This window comes from Astatotilapia calliptera, chromosome 15 (assembly GCF_900246225.1).
Source record: "Astatotilapia calliptera chromosome 15, fAstCal1.2, whole genome shotgun sequence".
In the NCBI taxonomy this organism is placed as follows: Eukaryota; Metazoa; Chordata; class Actinopteri; order Cichliformes; family Cichlidae; genus Astatotilapia; species Astatotilapia calliptera.
The window spans coordinates 2,359,353-2,380,122 of NC_039316.1; the positions used below are offsets into that span (position 1 = coordinate 2,359,353).

General features: G+C 41.9%; 2 protein-coding genes across 9 annotated transcripts in view; one reads left to right on the forward strand and one right to left on the reverse strand.

Moving 5' to 3' along the window:
• Positions 1 to 11,434, forward strand: part of atad2b (ATPase family AAA domain containing 2B) — a 64,688-nt gene extending 53,254 nt beyond the window's left edge. Inside the window, exons 26-27 of one of the 2 annotated variants that reach the window (XM_026142806.1) lie at positions 3,011 to 3,139; positions 9,578 to 11,434. In XM_026142806.1, the coding sequence (XP_025998591.1) occupies positions 3,011 to 3,139; positions 9,578 to 9,619 (171 nt within the window). In that variant the 3' untranslated portion in view covers positions 9,620 to 11,434. The remainder of the gene's footprint in view (positions 1 to 3,010; positions 3,140 to 9,577) is intronic. The other variant, XM_026142805.1, reaches the window with a different exon arrangement.
• Positions 11,435 to 13,738: 2,304 nt separating this feature from the next.
• Positions 13,739 to 20,770, reverse strand: part of klhl29 (kelch like family member 29) — a 274,138-nt gene continuing 267,106 nt past the window's right edge. For all 7 annotated transcript variants that reach the window (XM_026142813.1, XM_026142814.1, XM_026142809.1 and 4 more), the window contains 2 exons: positions 17,964 to 18,108; positions 13,739 to 15,257 (listed from right to left, as the gene is read on the reverse strand). In XM_026142813.1, coding sequence (XP_025998598.1) covers positions 15,074 to 15,257; positions 17,964 to 18,108 — 329 coding nt within the window. In that variant the 3' untranslated portion in view covers positions 13,739 to 15,073. The remainder of the gene's footprint in view (positions 15,258 to 17,963; positions 18,109 to 20,770) is intronic.

A 20,770-nucleotide genomic window follows, 5' to 3' on the forward strand; every position in this document is an offset into this window, starting at 1 on the left:
GGTTAAATGGCCCATGTCAGTAGTAGTCTTTAACGCATGGGATTACGGCCCTTTTGTGTGCTGTGAGCTCACTCAGTCACTGAGCCCATGTAAGACCCTCTCACACCATTTACCCCACAGTGTCGCCGACACCCTGATCAAGCTGACAAAGGCTGGGAAGTGCACTGCTGCAATCAGCCTGGTAACAGTAAGAGGAGAATAAAGCGAAGAAACGGAGAGAGAGAGAGAACAAAGAGGGGAAAGAAAGGCGCATAAGAGAGGAGAATGCAAAGACAAATACACCAGAAGCAAAGACTGTTGTGCAATGGTAATGTCGGAAATGCAGTTGAAGAGGAGGTGAGAAGAGGCTGTGTAAAACAGTGAAAATGGCTTGAGGTGAGAAGATGAACTATCTCAGGAGAAAAAGGTGCATTATAAAGTAGAGAAATGCACTTAAAGCAAGAGTTGGGGAACATGATGAAAAATGGAGAGAAATGCAGTGGCAGTGGGATGAAAGGCTGGCTGACATTATTACACATGTGCGATGGGTTGGTAATGATGCTAATTAAAGCTTTTATGCATGTGTTGTTAAAACCGGCATCTCACTGTGATGTGCTCCATTTGGACCTCTTTTATTAGTTCTTATGGCTGGATTGAAACTATGAAAGCTGATAGCTCCCCTGATGTTAGGCCAGAGTTAATGTGAAAAAAGTACAAAAAGATACCAGTAAAATATATTCAATATGTAGCAGCTGATGGCACTTTTTTCCCAGTGTTGCAGAGATCATGATTATCGCTCTGCATGAATTCTGAATATTAGATTTTTTTCATGTTCTTAGCTTCTTTATGTAGACATTATTTGTCAAGGGACTTGGTTATTAGATTGGCCAGGTGGAAGTTCTTGTGAAAAGGGATATAACCAGTGATTTTCTATACTACCAGATGAAATTATGAAAGTTTGAATGTTTCAAAGGAATAATCGTCCTGTTTTCTGGACCTTTAAGTTTTATATGGTATGCATTTAGCGGCTGTGCTTATACGGAGTCTGATGTTCTGCTTGTAATCATTTCAAAAGCTGAAACAGTAAAAATAATGCTTAGTTTAAACACCCCAATCAGAAGAAACACGCCCGCTTTTTTTCAGTTTCAGAGGGATGAAATAAACCTTTGTGTAAACTGATTAGGAGAAAACTTGTACAATGTAAGTAATTTAACCTGATTGCATTCTTCTCTCCACATGCCCTCCATCTTGACAGAAAAGTGCAGGAACATATGCTTCTCTGCTTTTGGAATATGGCAGCCTGCAAGCGCAGCTGTCAATCTGCATAGAGATTGTTTTAAATACAGTGTTTTCAGGAATTAAGAGTGCGATAATAACGGCAACTACTGTGGCGAACAGATGATGGCTGTCTGTGTTCAGGGAGCTGATTAAACATGTGACGTTTACTGATAACTGTAGAAGAAGGGGAGAAGTTAACAGGTGAAACAAAGTCTTGAATCAGACTGACTTCAACTATAGAAATGTTTACATGTGACTGAAAGAGAAGCTGTAAAAGCTTTTTCTGATGATCTGTCACACTGTGGTTTTTCATAGTAATCATTGCTCTAACACAATTTTTCCATTTGTGGTGCTTTATGATGTCAAAGAGATTACATATCCTTAATATAGTCATCTCAGGCACATTACACAGTGGACTTGCCAACCTGCTGTTCAAACCTTATGTTTGTAAGAGGAGCTGAGGGGCTGCACCGAGGCCTAATATGAGATGAATAATGTTTATTTTGAATTGTGAATTATGCAGAGGTACTCTAATAGACTCCAAGGATAATAAATATGGAGCTGGAAACGGACACATTAAGTCCACTTTGAGCTGGAGTTTATCCAATCTTCTAAATACAAAATGTGAAAACATTGATGCAGATAATGTTGTTTAGTTGGAAGCAGGTGTAATTTCTCTCTCCATGTGATGTTTGTAGCAGAAAAAAACAATCTAAAAAAAACTAAGGAAGGCTTTTAGGAGGTCATTGATTACGTTAGTCAGCACTGAGATGAAGAGCAGTAGCAAATGTTTGTCACGAGGATTCGATACGAACCATTAGGACTAATGCATCATGCATGACGTTTTTCATTCTTTCAGTTATAAAGAATAATAACAATAATAATATTGGTGGCAGGTACGTGGCTCCAAGCTGTGGTGTATCTTAATAGAAGCTAAAAAGTAAAAAATCCTATAGAGTATTTTTCTTCAGGCCAGATTTCCGGTTATGAGCAGACTTTGTCTTGGGATTAAGTTTCTGCTCAAGTTTCTCTTGATGTGAAGCCTCAGTTTAACTTTAATCAGGCCAACTGTCATTTAAACAGAACCCATTGTCAGATGGAGTACAGTGATTAATACAATGCTAACCTTTTTACCTTTGCAATTTTCATTCTTTTGCTCACTGTAATTATCTCTCAGACGTTCACTGATGAGGCTCTGACAAACATCTATGTCTTATTAATCATCATATTGCCTTGATTTTATGTTTTTCAAGCAGTTTTCTCTCTCTGTCTCTCTGTCTCTCCCACACCCACACCATTTAATTTCAGTTGAGGTTTCTCTGTTTGCCTTGTGTCAGTGATGATAACTTTAATTATTGTGCCTTTGCTGTCTCAGTCCGTGCATTCTGATGAGCTGCGTGTTTAAATAGAAGCGCATATACACACACTTTGGTTTGGGTAAAATGCGAAGAACGGGTCAATTAAAAGGGCCTTTGACTGTCCAGAATGTTTTAATTAAAGTAGCAGTGAAATGTAAACTTGGTTCTAATTATGATTAGCCTTAATTAGCTGTCATTCTGATCTTAATTGCTTTTGAATGCAGCTGACCTCCAAATGATGCATCTCCACGCACCAGCATCAGTGAGTTGCTTGTGCGACCCGTTGTTCCATCACTGTACGACTGTCCGATTGCGCCTGTGCTGTTGTTTCTGTGGTATATATCTGTAAGATGTATTTATTTTCTAAAACGAATGATTTCTATTGTTTCCTGCAGATTCTACTGGATATGGTGGTGAAGAAGAGCGAGGGCTACAGCGTGGAGCAGCTGGAGCGACTGTACTCCCTACTCAGCCAGTGCATCTACAAGCATCGTAGAGAGTACGACAAGACCCAGCTACTCGAGGTCAGAGAGACACAACACACACTGGTGTAGCCTTTATAATGTGCATTTAAATACAAATATAGTCCTTATCCAGTACTGCAGTCTGCCTTGAGCCTTTCACTTAAAGGTGAAAGTGATTTTGTTGAATCATAACATTTAATTGCTACTTTAAATAATGCATTAGGTACACAAATGCCAAATCTTGCCATTTTCAGCTTCTCAAATGAGAATATTTCACATTTTTCAGATTCTCTTTAATATAGAAATGTATTGACAATGGTAATAAATGTTTTCTTTTATTGTTTGAAACCCACAAACACTCAAAATTATTATATAAATTAGATGGACAATGCCAGGAAATTCTGGGCAGCATGCAATAACTGCAGCTTGGAGAGCAGTACAAGATCTAACAAAAATTGGAGTGCCCGGCCTTTACCTAAACCTTATCCTTTGTGGATAATCATTTAAAGCCATGCACCACCCAAAGACTCTCGCACTGAAAAGGGTAAAAATAAAACAAACTCGGGCTAATCAGAAAGTAGGTTTAAGGACAGGAGCAATCGAGCTTCTTGGGGACCAGAGAACCCTCCTGAAGATTTTCCAAGAACCCCCTCGTAACCTTAACATAGATTTAACTGGTTTGGATTTAGTGTCACATGGACAGATGAGTGGCATGTGTTTCTCCGTGCTTGAATAATAGCTAACAGGGTAATTAGCTAACTTGCGTAGCAGATCGCAGTCATATCGGTGTTTCTGCTGGCCCAAAGTGAACATGCAAAGGACCCCCTCCCCTTCTGTAAGTCTGTATGTTTAACATTTGCATTTTTAGTGATGCGGCATCCCGAGGATTAGTAGTAAGTAATTCTCAAAGCAAGATGTTATGGATGTCAAGAAAATGTTACTTTTTAGATTTATTTTTTTATATTTTGTCCTACAGATTTGACCTTGTTCAGACCAAATAACTCCGATTATTAAAGAGCTGGAAACAGTTGTACACAAAGGCAGATGATATCGGAGAAGGTGTGGCTTTCTCCTTAGGGAGCTTAGACATCTCTGAACACTGCGACAGACTGAAACAAGAAGACGTGTTTGGCACTCACTGGGATTCATGACAAAAAAAGGCTAGATATCGACTATGGAAGAAGAGATGGGTAAGAGTAGCATAAACAGCATCTAGATCAGGGTAGAAATTGAGGTCTGCAGCAGAGTGTGATCTAATGAGGACAGTGGAAACTAGTAGTGAGAACATTTAAAAAATTGTTTTCAGTGCTTGTGGGAGACCCCCACAGTATATTCCACATAATTCTGATGTTAGTTGGCCAAACAAATGTACTGAACTTCTTAAACTCCACTGAGGCTTCATGAAAAATATATTATGGCTTTGTTTTCCAAAATAATTACAATTTAAAATGGTACTGTGTTTCAGGCAGCCAGAATAAGATCTTAGCGGCACAGGACTGAAAGTCAGAATTTTATATTCATGAATGCAATCAAGCCGCTGACACACAATAATGTTTTATATTATGGTAGCATGATGGTAATTTTGAGGAGATGTAGATCATAAAATGTAATATAAAGACAAACTCGTGCTACAATAACCGCAAATGTTCATTTATCTTTTTCCCAAGTCTCTCGGGAAAATACTGCAAATAATAATAAGCGAAGGATGACAAAAGGGTCTGAATGAATGGGAACTTTTTCCTTTTAAGTTTGGCTCTTTCTTGACAATGTTCCATGTAGAAAAAGCTGCTGTATATTTTCCCAGAATCCCATCTGGTCATCTGCTGCTGCTGTAGGATGTCAGTGCAGACAGGGGCTCAGAATGGCAGTGTCCTGGCGCTGGTAGCCAGTGCCGGCTGTCAGGATGTCAGAGGGAGGAAGCGGCAAAGGGAGAGGGAGAGAGAGCAGTCAGCCAGGTGGTGCCGCCTGTCTACGGGCCGCTCTGGTGAAGGGAGGGAGGGCGCGTGTCTGGGTTCGTTTCATACTGCCAGCCTAAATTGGTGTTTCGAGAGCAGAAATGTCAGCTCATCTGGCACGTGTTTTGTTTGCCTGCATTTCCAAACATACATCTCAACCCCACAGCAGGTCATCTCCTTGAGAATGCAAAACCACGAGCACACAGATGCACACCGAGGTGGTCCAGAGTGTAGGGGCTGCAGCCTTTTTGGGGGCAACTTAACGTTGCACGCCGTTGCAACTCTCGGTATTTATGTCCGAGTTGTAGAGCTGAGTGAAATGGAGCGTGTCCATACATTTGTCTCCCTTACGTTCTCGCCGTCCTCCTCTGGGCACGGCTCGTCTCAGTCTTCCTGAAGAGCTGACCTTTTCAGCAGATGGAGCGGACAGCACGCTGCGTTTAAAGCCAGAGGGACCGTATCTGCTCTGTACACAGAAACCCGCAAGCTATGTTCCTGTCCACAAATTGGCGTATGTGTTTCCCTTGGCCCGGTATCATATTTTGCTCGTGTCTCAGACAGCAATTAAAGACTTTGTAAGGGCCTTTGACCTTTAACCTAAATCTGTGCTGTGCCAAAGCTGAACAGGATACCAGTCAGGTTAACTAAACCCCTCAATAGTTGGTTAATTCTCTGCCAGTTTTGTGTGTATACTGCTGAGGGCTTTGGCCTGCAGGTCAATTAACACTTTTATTCCTACTTGTTTAGCCAAAGCAGCGTCATGAATAAGAGCCTAATTGTTCCTAAAACTAATTTGACCATTGAACTATTTGATTGGTTCCTGGCATGCATTTCGTATTTAGAATATTGATTAAACTTGAGCTTCAAGGGGGCCTATTACGCTCATTTTCCAGCACCGTATTTTGATTCCTGCACATTATTAAAGTAGCATTTCATTATGGAGTTCAGAAATGATCTTTATTTATTTTACACTGGGCTTCGGTACACCCCAACAAGCATTTAGCTCATTTCTCCCTGCTTTTAAGTTAGCTTCTTTCTGATTGGCTGTTACTCACAATCAAGACTTCTGTGGTCTCATATGAACACTCATTGACGTCATACAGAGACAAGAGTATAAAAACTGCCTCACACTCAGCTTTTGGCTCATGGGATTACACGCACTGCACTATTGGAAGACTAAATATGAAAAAGCGTAACAGTCCCTCTTTAAAGAGTCTTTTGAGACCTTCTCTGACATTTGTTGCTGAATAGCCATATAAAGAGAAACCTATTTAAAATAGGCGGTATCAGTTTCTCCATTGACAGTAGGCTATGCAGTGCAGGCTTTCATCATTGTGAGTCTGTCAATCTGATGTCAGCGGCTTGTGTAACAACACCTTCATCCAGGAACAATACACAAGATTGTTCTCTCTCGACTCTTTCTTCCCTGGAAAAAAAAAAAAAACGACTCAACTTATACTTGAGTTGTTGTGAAGATTTTTTTGTTTGGTTTTTTCCCCCTCTCACCTAACCTTCACGTAGATGCTGCAGAGAACCTCGTCCTCCCAGGGGTTGTAGCAAATTAGATCTGGGAAATGGAGGAACTCTGTAAGTGATGTGGGAGTAGATAAGATGGGTTCAAACAAGGTGGGTGCACCAAAGTAATTTAAAGTTAACAGTGGAGAGCATGCTACGCTGGATTTTTCTTTTCATGCACGCGTTGAGGGCCCCAGTGAGATATAAAACACCTAAAACTGCAGTTTGGCTGCAGTTGACCTGTTGAGCTGTGCAGAGGTTAGACATTTTTGCCATGTAAGTCACCATCCACCCATGCTAGATAGAGACAGTGTTACAGGCTAACTTTATGTCAGTGAGACAAAGGGGAGGTGCTGTGAGGGCTTGTTAGTCTGCTGTGTACTCGGGATGACAGCGTGCGAGGGCTTCAGGCAGATAAACTTTAGATCACAGAGGCGCAAAGCGTCAAGGCAGTGAAGAGCTCATTTGCATGTGCCCGTGTTTACAGTGAAACACAGCAAAAAAGTGCTAAAAGCACAGACATGGGCTGAGTCGAGGTTTTCACGAAGACTTTTTCATTCAAATGAACATCAGCTTCACCTTTCTTGGCTTTGCTGGCTTTTTACAGCTCGTGCAACCTGGATTTGATCGCTGTGGGGCTGTGATGAAGTGCTAAGCGCTTAATTGTTGTTCTAAATGAAGTTTCAAGAGAAGTTGGAATCTCATGCAGAATAACACTGGCGTGATTAAATTTACCTGGCTCCAGCTAAATTAGATCTCATGTTCTGATGTGTCAACTGAAAGTTAAATACGCAGGCAGGACTGTTTTGGTGGGAAGAGTGAAAGCGGACTCCCTTTTGTTTGGGTTGGGTACTGCCAACAGTGATGCGTGGTGACGGCAGAGCTGCCGAGCAAAAGCCGTTTCTAGGCTGAATGGCAATACATGATGTATATGTTCCATGTGAGATGTCGGCAATATTTAGGATCAAAAATAAAACGCATAAAACTGCGGAAACGTTTCAACATATGTCACAATGAAATTAAATTAGAAAAACGGTGGTAAATTCTTAAAAATGGAGACGGACGCTTATCAAATCCACTGAGAGAACTAATCATTTTATCCCGAGAAGCACAGATGTTGGTCTGTTGCAGCCCTGATTGGTTCATTTGTGTTCTTGTGTCCTTTTGGTGTTTAAACACTTCGCTTGAATCTGAACCGAATGCTTTATTAGGTATTATCAGGTTGGTTGCAGCAGAAATCGAGACTCATCAGACCAGGTTTGTCCTGTTTTAAGCTGACAGGACTGGTAATCGGCGTGCTCTTCTGCATACATTGATTGTAATGAGTTACTGTTGTCCCCCTACCAGCTTGAAGCAGTCTGGCCAGTCTCCTCAACAAGACATTTTTGTCCAGAGAGCTGCTTCTCTTTTTTACACCATCCTCTGTAAACTTTAGAGATGGCTGCGCGGGGGGAAATCCCAGCCCGTCTGGCACCAATAACCATGCCCCATTCAAAGTCGCTTCTTCTCCAATTTGATGCTTGACCATGTCTAGATGCTTAAATGCAGCCATGTGATTGGCTGAACTGGTGCATGGGTTAGCGAGCAGTTGGAAACAAACAGGTTTCTTCAGTGCCATTAAAAGATTACATGTGCCTTCTTAAATTTGAGAGCTTCAGTTTTGTATTTATTGTTGGTGCTGCGCTGATCCTTCCTCCATGCTGCATGAGAGCAGGCTGCAGATGCAGAGGGAGTGTGGGGTGGGGCTGAGTGAGTCACACAGTTTAGTGAGAGAGAAGAGATGCAAACACTGGCATGGCTTTGTTAAAGAGATGATTTCTGTAGCTCAGCTTGGAGCAGGGGTCGGCAACCTTCAACATCAAAAGAGCCTTTTTAACTGAATAATGTGAGGGGAGAAAAAAAACGTGTGTGTGTGTGTGGGTGGGCAAGTAACAAATAGCTGTATGTAATTTGGAGAGGATAATACATATACTTAAGGCATCTGATTATTCTTGTATTAATAAGAAGAAGAGCTTTTTTTTTTTTTTTACTGTTTAACAAATATAACATAACCTATTTGAGTTCACAGCTTGTGGAAAATTAATCAAATAAAAAATAGCCCACTTTAAAATAAATAAAACATAGCAGTGAAATAAAAAGAATAATCATGAAAACTATTTGTATGTAATTATGACTTCAGTCCATTTCAGTGTGCTGTCATCGTCTGCAATAAACCAGCCCTGAGCACAGCATGTTCACCCAAAGGGGGCGAAAGAGCCGCATGCACCTCCCCGACCTCTGGCTAAGAGGGCAGAGGTACAAAAAGTGTGGTCTCATCATCTATCGCCCAGCTGCTTGCCCAGAAATCTAATCAGTCCAAAAATTCAGTGGTATTTCCAAGCTGACTTTTGAAAGGAAGAAATAAAATGAATAAAAAGTGAAGTTCTGTTTTTGGCACTGTCAAACCAACAGCTCAAATACAGAGGCAAATACAGTCAGTAAATAACAGAAAATCTATTTTCTTCATCGATCATCTAATCCGTTTATGAACGGATTATTCAGCTTGTTAAAACTTGCGGTCTCTGCTGGAAAAAGTTTGCCCTTCTTTAGATGTTAAAAAAAATTGCTGTAAAGTTGGCAGTTCTTCTTCCTTTTTTTTCTTTAAACTTCTTGAAATTGATATCTTGTAGCCGCGCGTGTCGCACTGACTCAGCCATTCAGATGAGAGAAACACACAGTGTAACATCTTCCAGGCATTAATCATGGTCTAGTGCAGGCTAACATCCATCTCTCTTCCTCTGGCTCTGCTCAGATTTAGTCAGTGTCAAACTGCTGTTTTCACGCTGAGAAAAATCGCCCGTCTCATTCAGGCACAGCTTTCCTTCATTTTACATCATTTATCATGGTGAAAGCTGTTGTTTGCTGTGGGAAATTTCCAAGTAATATTGAAAGCGCGCTGCACAGATGCTTTATACACACATTCGAGTTTGCTGTGTTAGTTGAGGCTAAGCTCCGTGTGTGTGTGTGTGTTTGTTTGTTGTTTGTGCAGGAGATGGAGGAGAGAATCCAGCGTTTTGATACATTCCTGTGAAATGGAGAGAAAATACCCATCAGGTAGATCCTGAACAGCCTGGGACCACAACAACACCACACACACAAAACTGAGTGAGCACGAGTGGAGGAGCTTCAACCCTCAACACAAAAACACCACACAGGAAAATCCAGCACCCTCCTCGTCGCTGGGAGGGAACAAAGCGAGGATGAGGACAGAGACATTCAATGGTGCTATCGTCTCAGGAACCTGGCCACATCCAGACGCATACTACACAACCAAACCCCTGGAGGTGTGTCAGCCACACTTATACACACACACACACAGACACGTGTGCACACAAACCAACAGTGGCGAGCAACACTGGTGCTACTCGGGTGCTATCCTCAACTTTATCCGTGCTGCTCTCGGGAAGATTTCTTAAGTTTGGACGACTAGAAAAACCAACAGATGGGGTGATGTCATATCACAACGTGGCAGCGCATACACTCCGAAACACTCGACACGAGTATGCATGCATTTCTACAAACAGACACACTCACTCAGACCCTCACCAGCAGAAGTGTGACAGCAGAGTGCCGCCAGGAGACGAGGACGGGGAGTGAATGGGCGACCCACGTCAGCGAGCCCTCCTGCCCTGGAGTGGAGCGCTTCATCATAGGCCAGTTGTTACCGCGCTATTGTGCGACCTTTTTTGTTGTAGTTTTGTTTTGTTTCCTCTTCTCTCTGCCCTTTTAGCTACTTGATTAGTTCCATATCTGAGCCACAATCACCCAGAAGAATAGTTTACAAAGAAGTTTTTTACCGTAGACACAAACTCGATGAGGTTAGCACAGCAGGACTAGAATCAATTATGTCCTCTTCATTATGGCGGTCATCAAGCGTGGAAAGCCGTTAGCCCCCTCAGCGCTGGTCTCAGAGTTACTGGTGAACAAGCGTAGCGTCGCCTCGGGGTCATCTGTAAAAACCTCCTCACTCGAAACATTCGCTGGCAGGCCACCTCTGGCGTTCACAGTCTTAGCGGATTGTTATGTCCTAAATAGTTGTGCTAGCGCAGACCCCCGACTCCTCTTCACTAGATTCACAGTATGAATGTTTTCCCTCCTGCTCCAGCAGCGCCCGCCAGTTGATTTGTATTTTTTTCCCCCCTTTCTTTCGTTTTTTTAACCCCCCTACCGACACACTCCTGCTGAGGAACTGGAAGCAGTACAAATTGGAAGGCGTCTGTACTTTTTTGCACTGCCTAGCGTGTGCCTTATTTCAAACCTCATATGAAAGTGGTATATTTAGCAGGATGTTTGTTTTTACTACTCGTGACAATGAACAGGCTCCCAAGTTGGGGAGGAGGGTATTTACCACCGAGGTCACAGGGACCTTGAGGCAACGACGACTAAAAATGATTATCTTACCGCCATTAGATCGATTAAACATATCTACGTTATTCACCTCTAGTTAATTTTGAACTCTTTGGTCAAGAAATAAGTGGAAACAGTGTTGTGGTCAAATACATCTCAGATGATGTTCAAATATTTAAATTCATGTTTCTGTAATAAAACCTCAGACCAGTCTGTGAAGGTCAGTCTCCACCTGAGCAGGACAGCAGGTGGAAGGAGAGGTTGGTGACACCGGCCTTCAGTTTTTTCCCTCTCTTTCTCTTTTTTTTTAAAAAATATGCAAAAAAAAAAAAAGATTAAAAAAAGGAATAAATGAAATAAAGCAAGTCAAAGGATTCATCGTGCCAAGTGTTATCTCACTCACTCAAAAGGTGCTGACATAACGGTGCCTGTTCACCGGCTTTCTGTTTCAACTCTGAAAATGTTCTATTAATCCTAAAAAACTTTGTTATGTTTTATATTTTGTAACTTTTTTCTACATAATTTTTTTTTTTTTTTTTTTTATAAAAACGCTTTGCTTGAATTGTTTTTACATGTGTTGTAAATCCAAGCTGAACAAAGGCCATTCTAGGCAGTGCCCGTCACTAAAGTGTGTAAAAAGCATTACTTGTTTCTGTTTTACGTGTGTGAACCGACTTTATCTGTTCTGCTCTCTTCTCTTTCAACGTCAGACAAGCGAAACTGGATTTTCACCTGTGGCCGACACAGAATATGTTTTCCCGACTGTAGTAAATCAAGATACTTACAGAAGCTTTATAAGGTGGCATTTTTCTTTTTCTTTTCTCTGTGTGTGTTTTGAAGATGCCATATTTTGAACAGGTGTAGACTGAAGAAGCCCGCCCCCCACTCCCCTACCCCTCTACCCCGTCGTCTTTCTTCATCTCTCTCAGTGCACTCTCTTGTCCGGTCCTCAAACCTCTCGGTACAACTCTAACCCCAGCTCACCTCTGCCTTTTCTCGGATTCAAGGTGGCAAAAAAAATCTAAAGAGCGTATGCAAACTGGCAATGGCAGGTTAGCACTTGGACTACTGCAGAGGGGAATAAAAAACCAATGCTACCTCAGCTTAATTTATTTTAAAGCGAAAACTGTTTACTGGGTACAAAAACAGTATTTCTTTTTTCTTCCCACTCAAAATACTGTTGCAACATCCACAGTACCACCTCAGCGCAACCACGGCTGCTGCAGTAATCCAAGAGTTGTTTATATCTCTCTGATTGTTATATACGTATGTTTGCATTTGAGCCAGATGATGATTGCATAAATTTTACGGATATTTCATGGACTGTATATTTGATGCTTTAGTTTCAGGTTGTCTTTGATTACTTTACGTACTTTGACACTGAGGAGACGTCCCGGATCTGCTCCTGTTATCACCCAATACCTTCTTAAAAGCTATAGAGAGCATTTTCTGCCTCTTTACACACCCATCGCCTTTTACTCCCAAGTGTTCCAACTGTGTTTGGGTCTCTTGTTTGTTTTTTTTATTTTCATCTCATGATTCTGGGTATTTATTATTAAATATGTTTTACACCTGATATTCAGTACATTCAGTCTTTTTGTACGTCTGAAACTGAACCGAATCGGGAAGCGTTGCGCGTCCATTTGAACGATTTTGCTGAATTGCGTAGCGTTTGTGTAGCAAGTTTATTTGGCGTGTACGGGGGAATAAAGGGTTTACAGGTCTCTCAGGTTTCAACACGTGACAACTTGCCCTTTCAGCTTTTCTATTTATTTCATTGTTCTGATGTTTTCTTTGTTGAAAGTGGTTACAGACTGTGGCATACTGGAAGAGGCTAGCATTAGAATATTTAAAACAGTTATGAGGAAAAGGACCAGATCAACTTTCTGTTAATGATGTTCACTTTGTCTCCAGTTTCTGCCAAGAGTTATTTTTTATGGATTTAAAAGAAAAACCATGGGGTATAAAATATGGGTAACAAATGTCATACATTGTGCTCTTTTTTTTGTTTTTTAATCATAAATTGTTGCCAGTTTGGACTAACAACCAATTTTTGTCTGGTAGTGGAGACAACTTAGTCCAGTATGCAGAAGGAAAAAGGCTTGTTCTATCCTGAATTATTTTCTTCTTCCCTCTTTCAGTTAATTTAGACTTTTCATAGCTTTGTCAGTTCTGTTTGTGTATCTAACACACACCTGTTCGCAATTGTTACTTTAGTGTAAGTTATATTTGAAAAATGGAACATTTACTGTATTTCTCAAATAAACTGCTGTGATATACTTGAATAAAGGTGCAAACTGTAACTTTGAAGTGCTTGTTTTGTTTTGTTTTTTTTAAAGTAACTTTGACAAGTATTAGCCTAAAATACCTGCAGTACCTTTGATGGCCACTTGAGGCTGGATTTGAAAAGGAGTTAACCCTCAGACTCCCATATTAAAATGGGATGGTTTTATTTATTCATTAGCTAATTCCTTACTTTAAGAAAACTCAACAGGAAGTATTCTCATCAGTCTTGACACTCGCAATCTTTTTTTTTTTTTTAACAACCGCAGCTATCGCCATCTGGTGGCCTTCCGATAGAAGGCAGTTCCACATTTGTTGCTTACAAACCAGTGTGTGACGTCGCGCCGACTGTGGCTCTTTTACATACAGTCAGTTTGGCGGAACGATGAAGCCGTACTAAAAAGCAGGCCTAGGAAACCACGGGTTTTTCAGAATAAGGTTAAAAAGTCTATTCACAGTTGTTGCATTAAGAGCCCTGATTAAACCGGACAACACATAAAAAAACAGACTTGACAATGTGTTCATATTCTGGTATATGTATTAGGTTTCAATAATAACAATTGTTAAGTTTTCCTTTTTGGGTACAGATTTACAGACGTACCATTTTCAATTCAGCCTATCATTTTTTTTTCTAAAAACATTTATACAGAATTGCCTTCAGGTTTTAAAATATACATATTTCCTCGCTGTATTTACAGAATACCAACCCGACATAATTTGCAGGTTGCAATGAAACATTGTATAAAACAAGCGGATTTGGGAAGGAGGAACTTGAAACACAGAAGAAACATGGATAAACAGATAACATCTATGATAACAGTCGCGGGTGAATATTGTGCTTTTTTTTTCCGGAGGAATTGTCCCAACTTGAATCTGATCAGACGCCAGCGGAAGAAGGAATTCCCTCTTTCTCTCTCTCAGTGTGGTGCTTTCTTTGTCCCAGAGAGCAAGTCAGTGTGAATAAAGGCAGGAAAAAAAAGCCACTCACCCTCCAGATGATATCTCAATCAGACTGGAATTGTACAAGAACAAAGGAGGGGGGAAGAAATCTCTTTTTAAACCCAACCTGACCCCGATTTGATAGTTTTTTTTCCAATATTTAGAGAGCCATTAAAAAGGCCCAGGTTACACAGAGTTCAGAATCTGGATTTAAAGTTACCCCATAAATCTGCACAGTTGGAACTTTGCTTCTGGTTGCAGTGGAGAAAGAAACTCATCGGATCCACTGATAAAGAGGAAAACAGTCGCGTCGCTTCCCTTCGCTTTTCCCTCCTGTCCTTCAGATGTCGCTACTGGAAAAACGTTTGTATGCCACAAAAACTTTCACAAATGCACGACTGCGAAACCTACGCCTGTTAACGTGTGATTTACTCAAAGGGACACGAATCTGGACCTGCAATGGCTTTCAGCTGAGTCAGATTATATGAAAGGAAATGAAGGTGTTGAGTTTACAGAGATATGCACTGAAAACAAAAAACAAAAGGCAGTACCAGAGGGGGGAAACAGACTTCATTTAAAAACCCTGGAGTTTTCAAATTACTAAGAGGGACCCTGTGCCTGTTTGATGACAGAGAATGAACTACTACCATGACACATACAGTACTGGGGGTTGGGAATCGTCACCTGACATGGCTGAGTAGTTAAACATGAGTACATTCTGCACAGGGCGTTTTTATTTGACTTTATCTTCAGGTGTGGGGCAACAGTGTGGATGAATGCTGACGTCAAGTTCAGAGGTCGCCGACAGACCGAGCGAGCGATCGGCCCGTCTCGAAGCTGCTGTCACACATCGTCCCACAACTGGAGCTCAGCTGGTGTTAAGCGTTGACCCAGTGCGACCTGGTCCGAGCCACCCTCAGCCACTCTGGATATACTTTTTGATGACCACGCAGCCGTGTCTGAAGAGCGGGCAGGGCAGTGACTGCAAGAGTGTCCAAGTGTTGGCGCAAGGGTCAAATGTCTCCATGCTGCCGAGGGCTGGACCCTCGCTGCTCACGATGCCTCCCGTGGCGTAGATCTTCCCGTCCAGAATGACGGCGCTGCATAAAAAGACACAAAATTTTCTTTCGAATCAAGGATTGGATGCAGGAAAAGTGACATTTTTCTAAATTTGAACACAATATAAAAAGTTATGTGTTCCCATTTGATAGCAAGCTATCAGTTTCCCTGATGCTAAACTAAACAACTATATGCAATACTGAATCCTCTCATATCTACCTCGCAAAAAACAAACGAAACTAATCAAAGCAACAGCCATTCACTGCTTTTCTATAACATCTGTTGGAGGTGAAATCTGCCTCTAACAAACAACAAAGTGGTAAAAGCTGTTGACTGTTCCACAGAATGGCTGAAAAAGAAAAGAATCCACATGTTGCAATGGCCCGATCAAAGTCCAGATGTCAACCCGTTTAAAGTGCACTGGTGGGACCTTAAAGAGAGCTGTGCATGGCCTCAATGAACTAAAGCAGCGCTGTGGTGCCAAAGATTCCTGTGCAACAATGTGAGGGAGCAAGAAAGAGCAGGTTACTAGTACAAGTTACTATTGTGCCACTGAGTCAAGAGGTTTTTAGGAGTAGCTGCTGTGCAAGTTTGTCTACAGTGGCTCCATAGTGCAGTGGGTTACAAATTAGCCGAGCAAGCGAAAGATCCCCGATTAAATCCTGGGAGGAGACGCAAACTTTGGGATCGCATCCGGTGTAAAAACAAGAAAGGAGCAGCCGAAAGTAGCTTTAGTACAAAAACGACACATCTGTAACTGACTGTGCCGCCCAGTCACCTTTAAGTGAAATCTAAAAGATGACAAATCTTGAGATTTTGTACGGGAAAGCGAGCATTACGCGCGCATCGACTGTTAGGATAAACAGTAATGAGAGGTAATCAGTGTCAGGAAGATAAGTAGCTCAGTGCAAGTACGAGCTGCTTTGATAAAGCTAGCTCTGAGTCACAGCGGCAGAAATATTGTTGGTGGCGTTAATCACGACGAGACAACAAAGCCACACAAAGACGGCATCTCCACAAACATGCTGATTGTCACGCTGGGGGCCACGCCTGGGATTATTGACATCACTCGCACTTGCTCTCGACAACATGGGCTAAGGTGGGGAAGGGTTGGGGAAGGGTGAGGTGGATTAATTTATATATAAAAAAAAAAATACATAAAATCTCACACATTACATTTTCTCTCGAGGACGAGAGAGAGAGGGGGGGGGGGGGGGAACTACTGAAAAGCAAATATCTGTACAAATGTGCTCATTTGATATGAGAAACAGAAACAGGAGTTTGTGTGCGGAGAGGATTAAAACTTGGGCCGTAAGCTGATTAGGGCTTTGTACTCCTATTGGGCTTTGGAACGATCTGCATTTACATAAGGTGCACGCTCAAACACACAGACGCGCTCGCACGCGGCGAGCAACATGCCGTCCTACTGCACAAATTCACAGCACTGTTAGGACCGCGAGAGGAGAAGGGAGAAAAAAAAAAAGATTATTACATAAAGCCTAAATCTACTCAGAGAGAAAAGCACAGCTGATCCAAAATGGAGAGAGCGCGGGGCGAAGCCTGGAGGCTGCTCTTCCTGATAAACAGAGGGGAGGTGCAGGGCCTGCGGAGGGCCGGACGCAGCCAGGGGAAAATATCTGCTCTCCTGCATAGACTTCGTGCACTGCAGATATTTTTCCGAGTTTCCTGTCTGACAGCGGCGTGTTTGTTGTCCCCCCCCAATCCCATCCCGCCCCCCCCGGCCGTGCATCTCCTCCCCTCTCTTGTGTCAGACTTAGTTAAATGTAGCAGAACAGCTGCCTGGCGTGTGCTGGTGCAGCTTATCAATAACTCTGACAACATGATTTATGGTGTACGTTTTGCACATAAGATCACTGTCTGTAATTGCCTCCCAAATGTATTTCATGCATGCTTTTTTTTTTATCTATTTTTTTTCTCGACTTCTGCAAGGAAAAGAAAAGGGGGAGAAAAAAAAGGAGCGAGAGAGAGAGAAGAAAGGGCTCAGGGCCTAGAAAACTGTGAGTTCATTATCCAGCGAACTGCACACCTCAGTGGCTCGAGTTGACTGGGATATTAGGGTGTGATCCCACTGCTGTTCATTTTCATTTTTCTCCCTTCATCAGCCATTATGGCCTCGCTAATGGTGGGAAAGTTGCAGATCGCAGTTGTACTACTTCCTGTTTTTTTTCTTTTTCTTAGGAAACAAACGTGACTCTCTGCACAAATACGCCGCCCCCTCCTCTTTCCGCCTCCACTAAAACCTAAATGACTCAGATTTCAGTTTAATAACTCGAAACAGTCTGTAGAAAAGTTGATTAAATCAAGCCGCCTCAGATGTGTCTTGTTTCTCTCTCTCTGTGACAGACGGCGGCGATACCGATCAGACGGATTTAACAGTCGCGTATTAGAAAGCAAATTTCCCGGCGAGGGAGAATTCTCGCAATCGAGCCGCATCGCGTTGGAAAAGGCTGTCAGCCCCGTGGCGTTGTTCGAGTTTTAATTAACTGGCCTGAAAACGTTTTTTCCCCGTGCGACCGTTTACCTGTGTTATGACACAAAGACTGACAGATTACTAATAAGATTGAGTTTTAGATTGTTTTCAGGCTGTTTAATAATGTCACAGAGGGTTTTTTTTCTTAAAGCTTCACAAAACACAGAGCTGCAGTTTTGAGCTTTTGAAAAATCTTTTAAATTCCACACTGGGGATTTAACTTGCGTGTGGTGCCGCTACATTAATTATCTCTTACCTGCAGAACTGCCGAGAGTGATTCATGTTGGGACCGGCCTTGATGTTGCCTTTGTCTGGGTCATAGATAGTGGTAGCTCGAGCGTAGGCTCCTCCCAGGATGAATATAAATCCATTTAGGCTCACTGCAGGGGCGTATTTGTTATCTAAAGATATGAGAGACAAAAAAAGGGAGCGAGACAGAGAGAGAAAGGGGAGGGAAAAACAGGAGAGATTTTTTATTTTGAAAAAAAGAGAAAACAGAGCTATTGTTTGGATGTCATTCTCACTCACAGCAGAAATTTCCATTCGGTATAATGACATCAATTTGTTCTTTTTTTCCCACCCTTCCTCCTGGTCCCCGCAGCGCATGCAAAAACGATCATCATCAACATTCTACTTATCACTTTACAGATATGCCCCACTCAAGATTGCTTTGGAAAAAACAAAAAACAGAATGGATACCAAAACCGATGAAAAAGCAGAGTTCATAAATCACGGTGGCTTTATTGGGTTCCACTCCAAAATATGTTTGGGCTTAGAAGCAATATAAAAGAGTTACCTAAGTCCCAATAATTCACAATTGCATTAGGCCCCGTGGCACCTCCGTAGATTTATAAAGAACCAAAAATAAGGAAAAGAAAAAGCAATGTGCGCATGTATTGGCAATACATGAGTGAACAGGTGGGATACTGCATACTGTGCATGGTGTATAATTCACTCTGACACTGTATATGGCGCGCGAGGAAAGCAGAGGCATTGAAGCAGCACCGCTGCAGAGGTATAGATGATGGGAAACAAAATGAAACAGCGGTTTGCGCGTAACGATGCCGGCTGGAAACCAGGAGTTTGCGAGCAGTGGCCCTGCTGTGCGGGAAGAGGAAATGTATTTCAAACTCCCGGCAATTTCTCTCTAGCAGACTGCAGCTGGCCAATTTACAAGCAGCATGAATAATGCACGGATACTTGGCCGTAAGCTGCTGTCCTCCCCGTTTTCTGCCACAGTGGACGGGCATCCCTCATCGCAAACAGGCACCGGGAGGATTCGAGCCTGACGCCTTAATAAAGGCAGCGCTGGCAGCCCTAAAAAGCCTCACCTCTGTGTTTGATCCAGCTCCCCTTTCCTCTTACCTTTTGCTGAGAGGAGACTGGCATATTTCATTAAAAGGTCAGCTCCAGAGTTCAGAGGTGCTGCTGCTGATGATTATTGAATTGGCTGTGCTGCATTATGTGCTCTAGGGGCGCGCTGCCATGCTGGGGCTCTGTGTATATAGTGCTGCTTTAAAATAAATGATAATGGCAGCAAGTGCCAACCTCCTGGGTTGAAAAATGAAGCCAATGAGAAAGTGCCAAAAACTTAAGCTGCTGGAATGGCCACTTAAGGTTAGCTCCAAAAGTAAGTCAGTCCCTCTAGACTCTAATGCTTAGCTTTACAGCAGAAATAAACATGTACAGCCTGGTACAAAAAACTCATTAAAACTTTAGTAAAGCTTGAAGATGTGCATATTTAAGGGCTTAGACATTCTGAGATTCTGGCGGGGTTTTTTTTTTTATTCAGTTGTACTAAAAGGTCCCGTCTTTGTGGTAAGAATATTTTATTTGAGCCACTTTTTTAATAGTCAAAAATCTTTTTTGACTCTTTTTTTTATTGCTACAGTTATTTACAGTTAACAAGTAGCTGATGACTCTTGCCCAAATATAGTGACGTTAAGTGAAAAAAAAATGTGCAAAGTCTTTTGTAAAATTGTAGTCCACAAACCCGTGGGTAACTACAAAACAGCTACATTGATCTTTTATTATGTTAGTTAAAAGTTACAGTGTGTAAAATTTCATCACTAGATGTCAGTAGATTGCAGTTGACCAAGTTCTACTTTCATGTGTATAATCCACTGTAAGACAGCCATCTCTGGTCGCCGTCCATCTGTAGTGAATGTAGGCTGTCAGTCGGCTGTTTACCTCAGCTGTCAATATGCATCCACATTTATTTATAGTGGAGCAGATTGTGAAAAAGTTGTCAGCGAAGCTAAGTTTGTCTGATGACAGTAATACTGAGGTTGTTGAGCATATCTTGAACTTTTCTTGAACTTTTCTTGAACTTTTCCGCTGGTAAACTCTTAGCTGCTGTTAGCCTGTTAGCTGCTGTTAGCCTCTGTTAGCTGCTGTTAGCCTCTGTTAGCTGCTGTTAGCCTCTGTTAGCTGCTGTTAGCCTCTGTTAGCTGCTGTTAGCATCTATTAGAAAAACCTGTGTTTTTAAGTGTCTCTAACATCTAGATTTGCTAGCTCTCTCTTAGTTGAGAGATACAGAAAATGATTCGCACCCACAGCCATCACGCTTTTCAATTGTCATACAAATAGTGGATGATCCATACCAGAGTTATTGTTCTTATTCTTAACATTGTTCAAGTCAACACTCAGCAAATTAACTCTCATATGATGTGAGAATGTAGTTAAACAGTTTATTAGAGGTAAAGTGTGAGTTTTAGGATACTCGAACCTAACATTAGCTGGCTAATTGTTAGCTTATAACTAGCTAATGTTGTCATTTTGCTGGCTCGTTGTTAGCTATCTGGAGGCGGGAGAGTCGCATGTCTGAACTGCTGACAACAATTGTGACAGTTTCTGGAACAAATTAGCATGTTTAGACATGTTTTGGTGTTAGAGCCCTAACTGCAGTTCAGGATGAAGAGGACGATAAGGGCTTGGCGTGCTACATATACTGCTGATCTCTAACCACATACATAAAATGCATTTAGGCAGATTGTCCTTTTTTTCTATCAAATAATCTAAAAAATTATTCAAGGGCTCAGCCTTGGGTGATCTTGTTTTTTC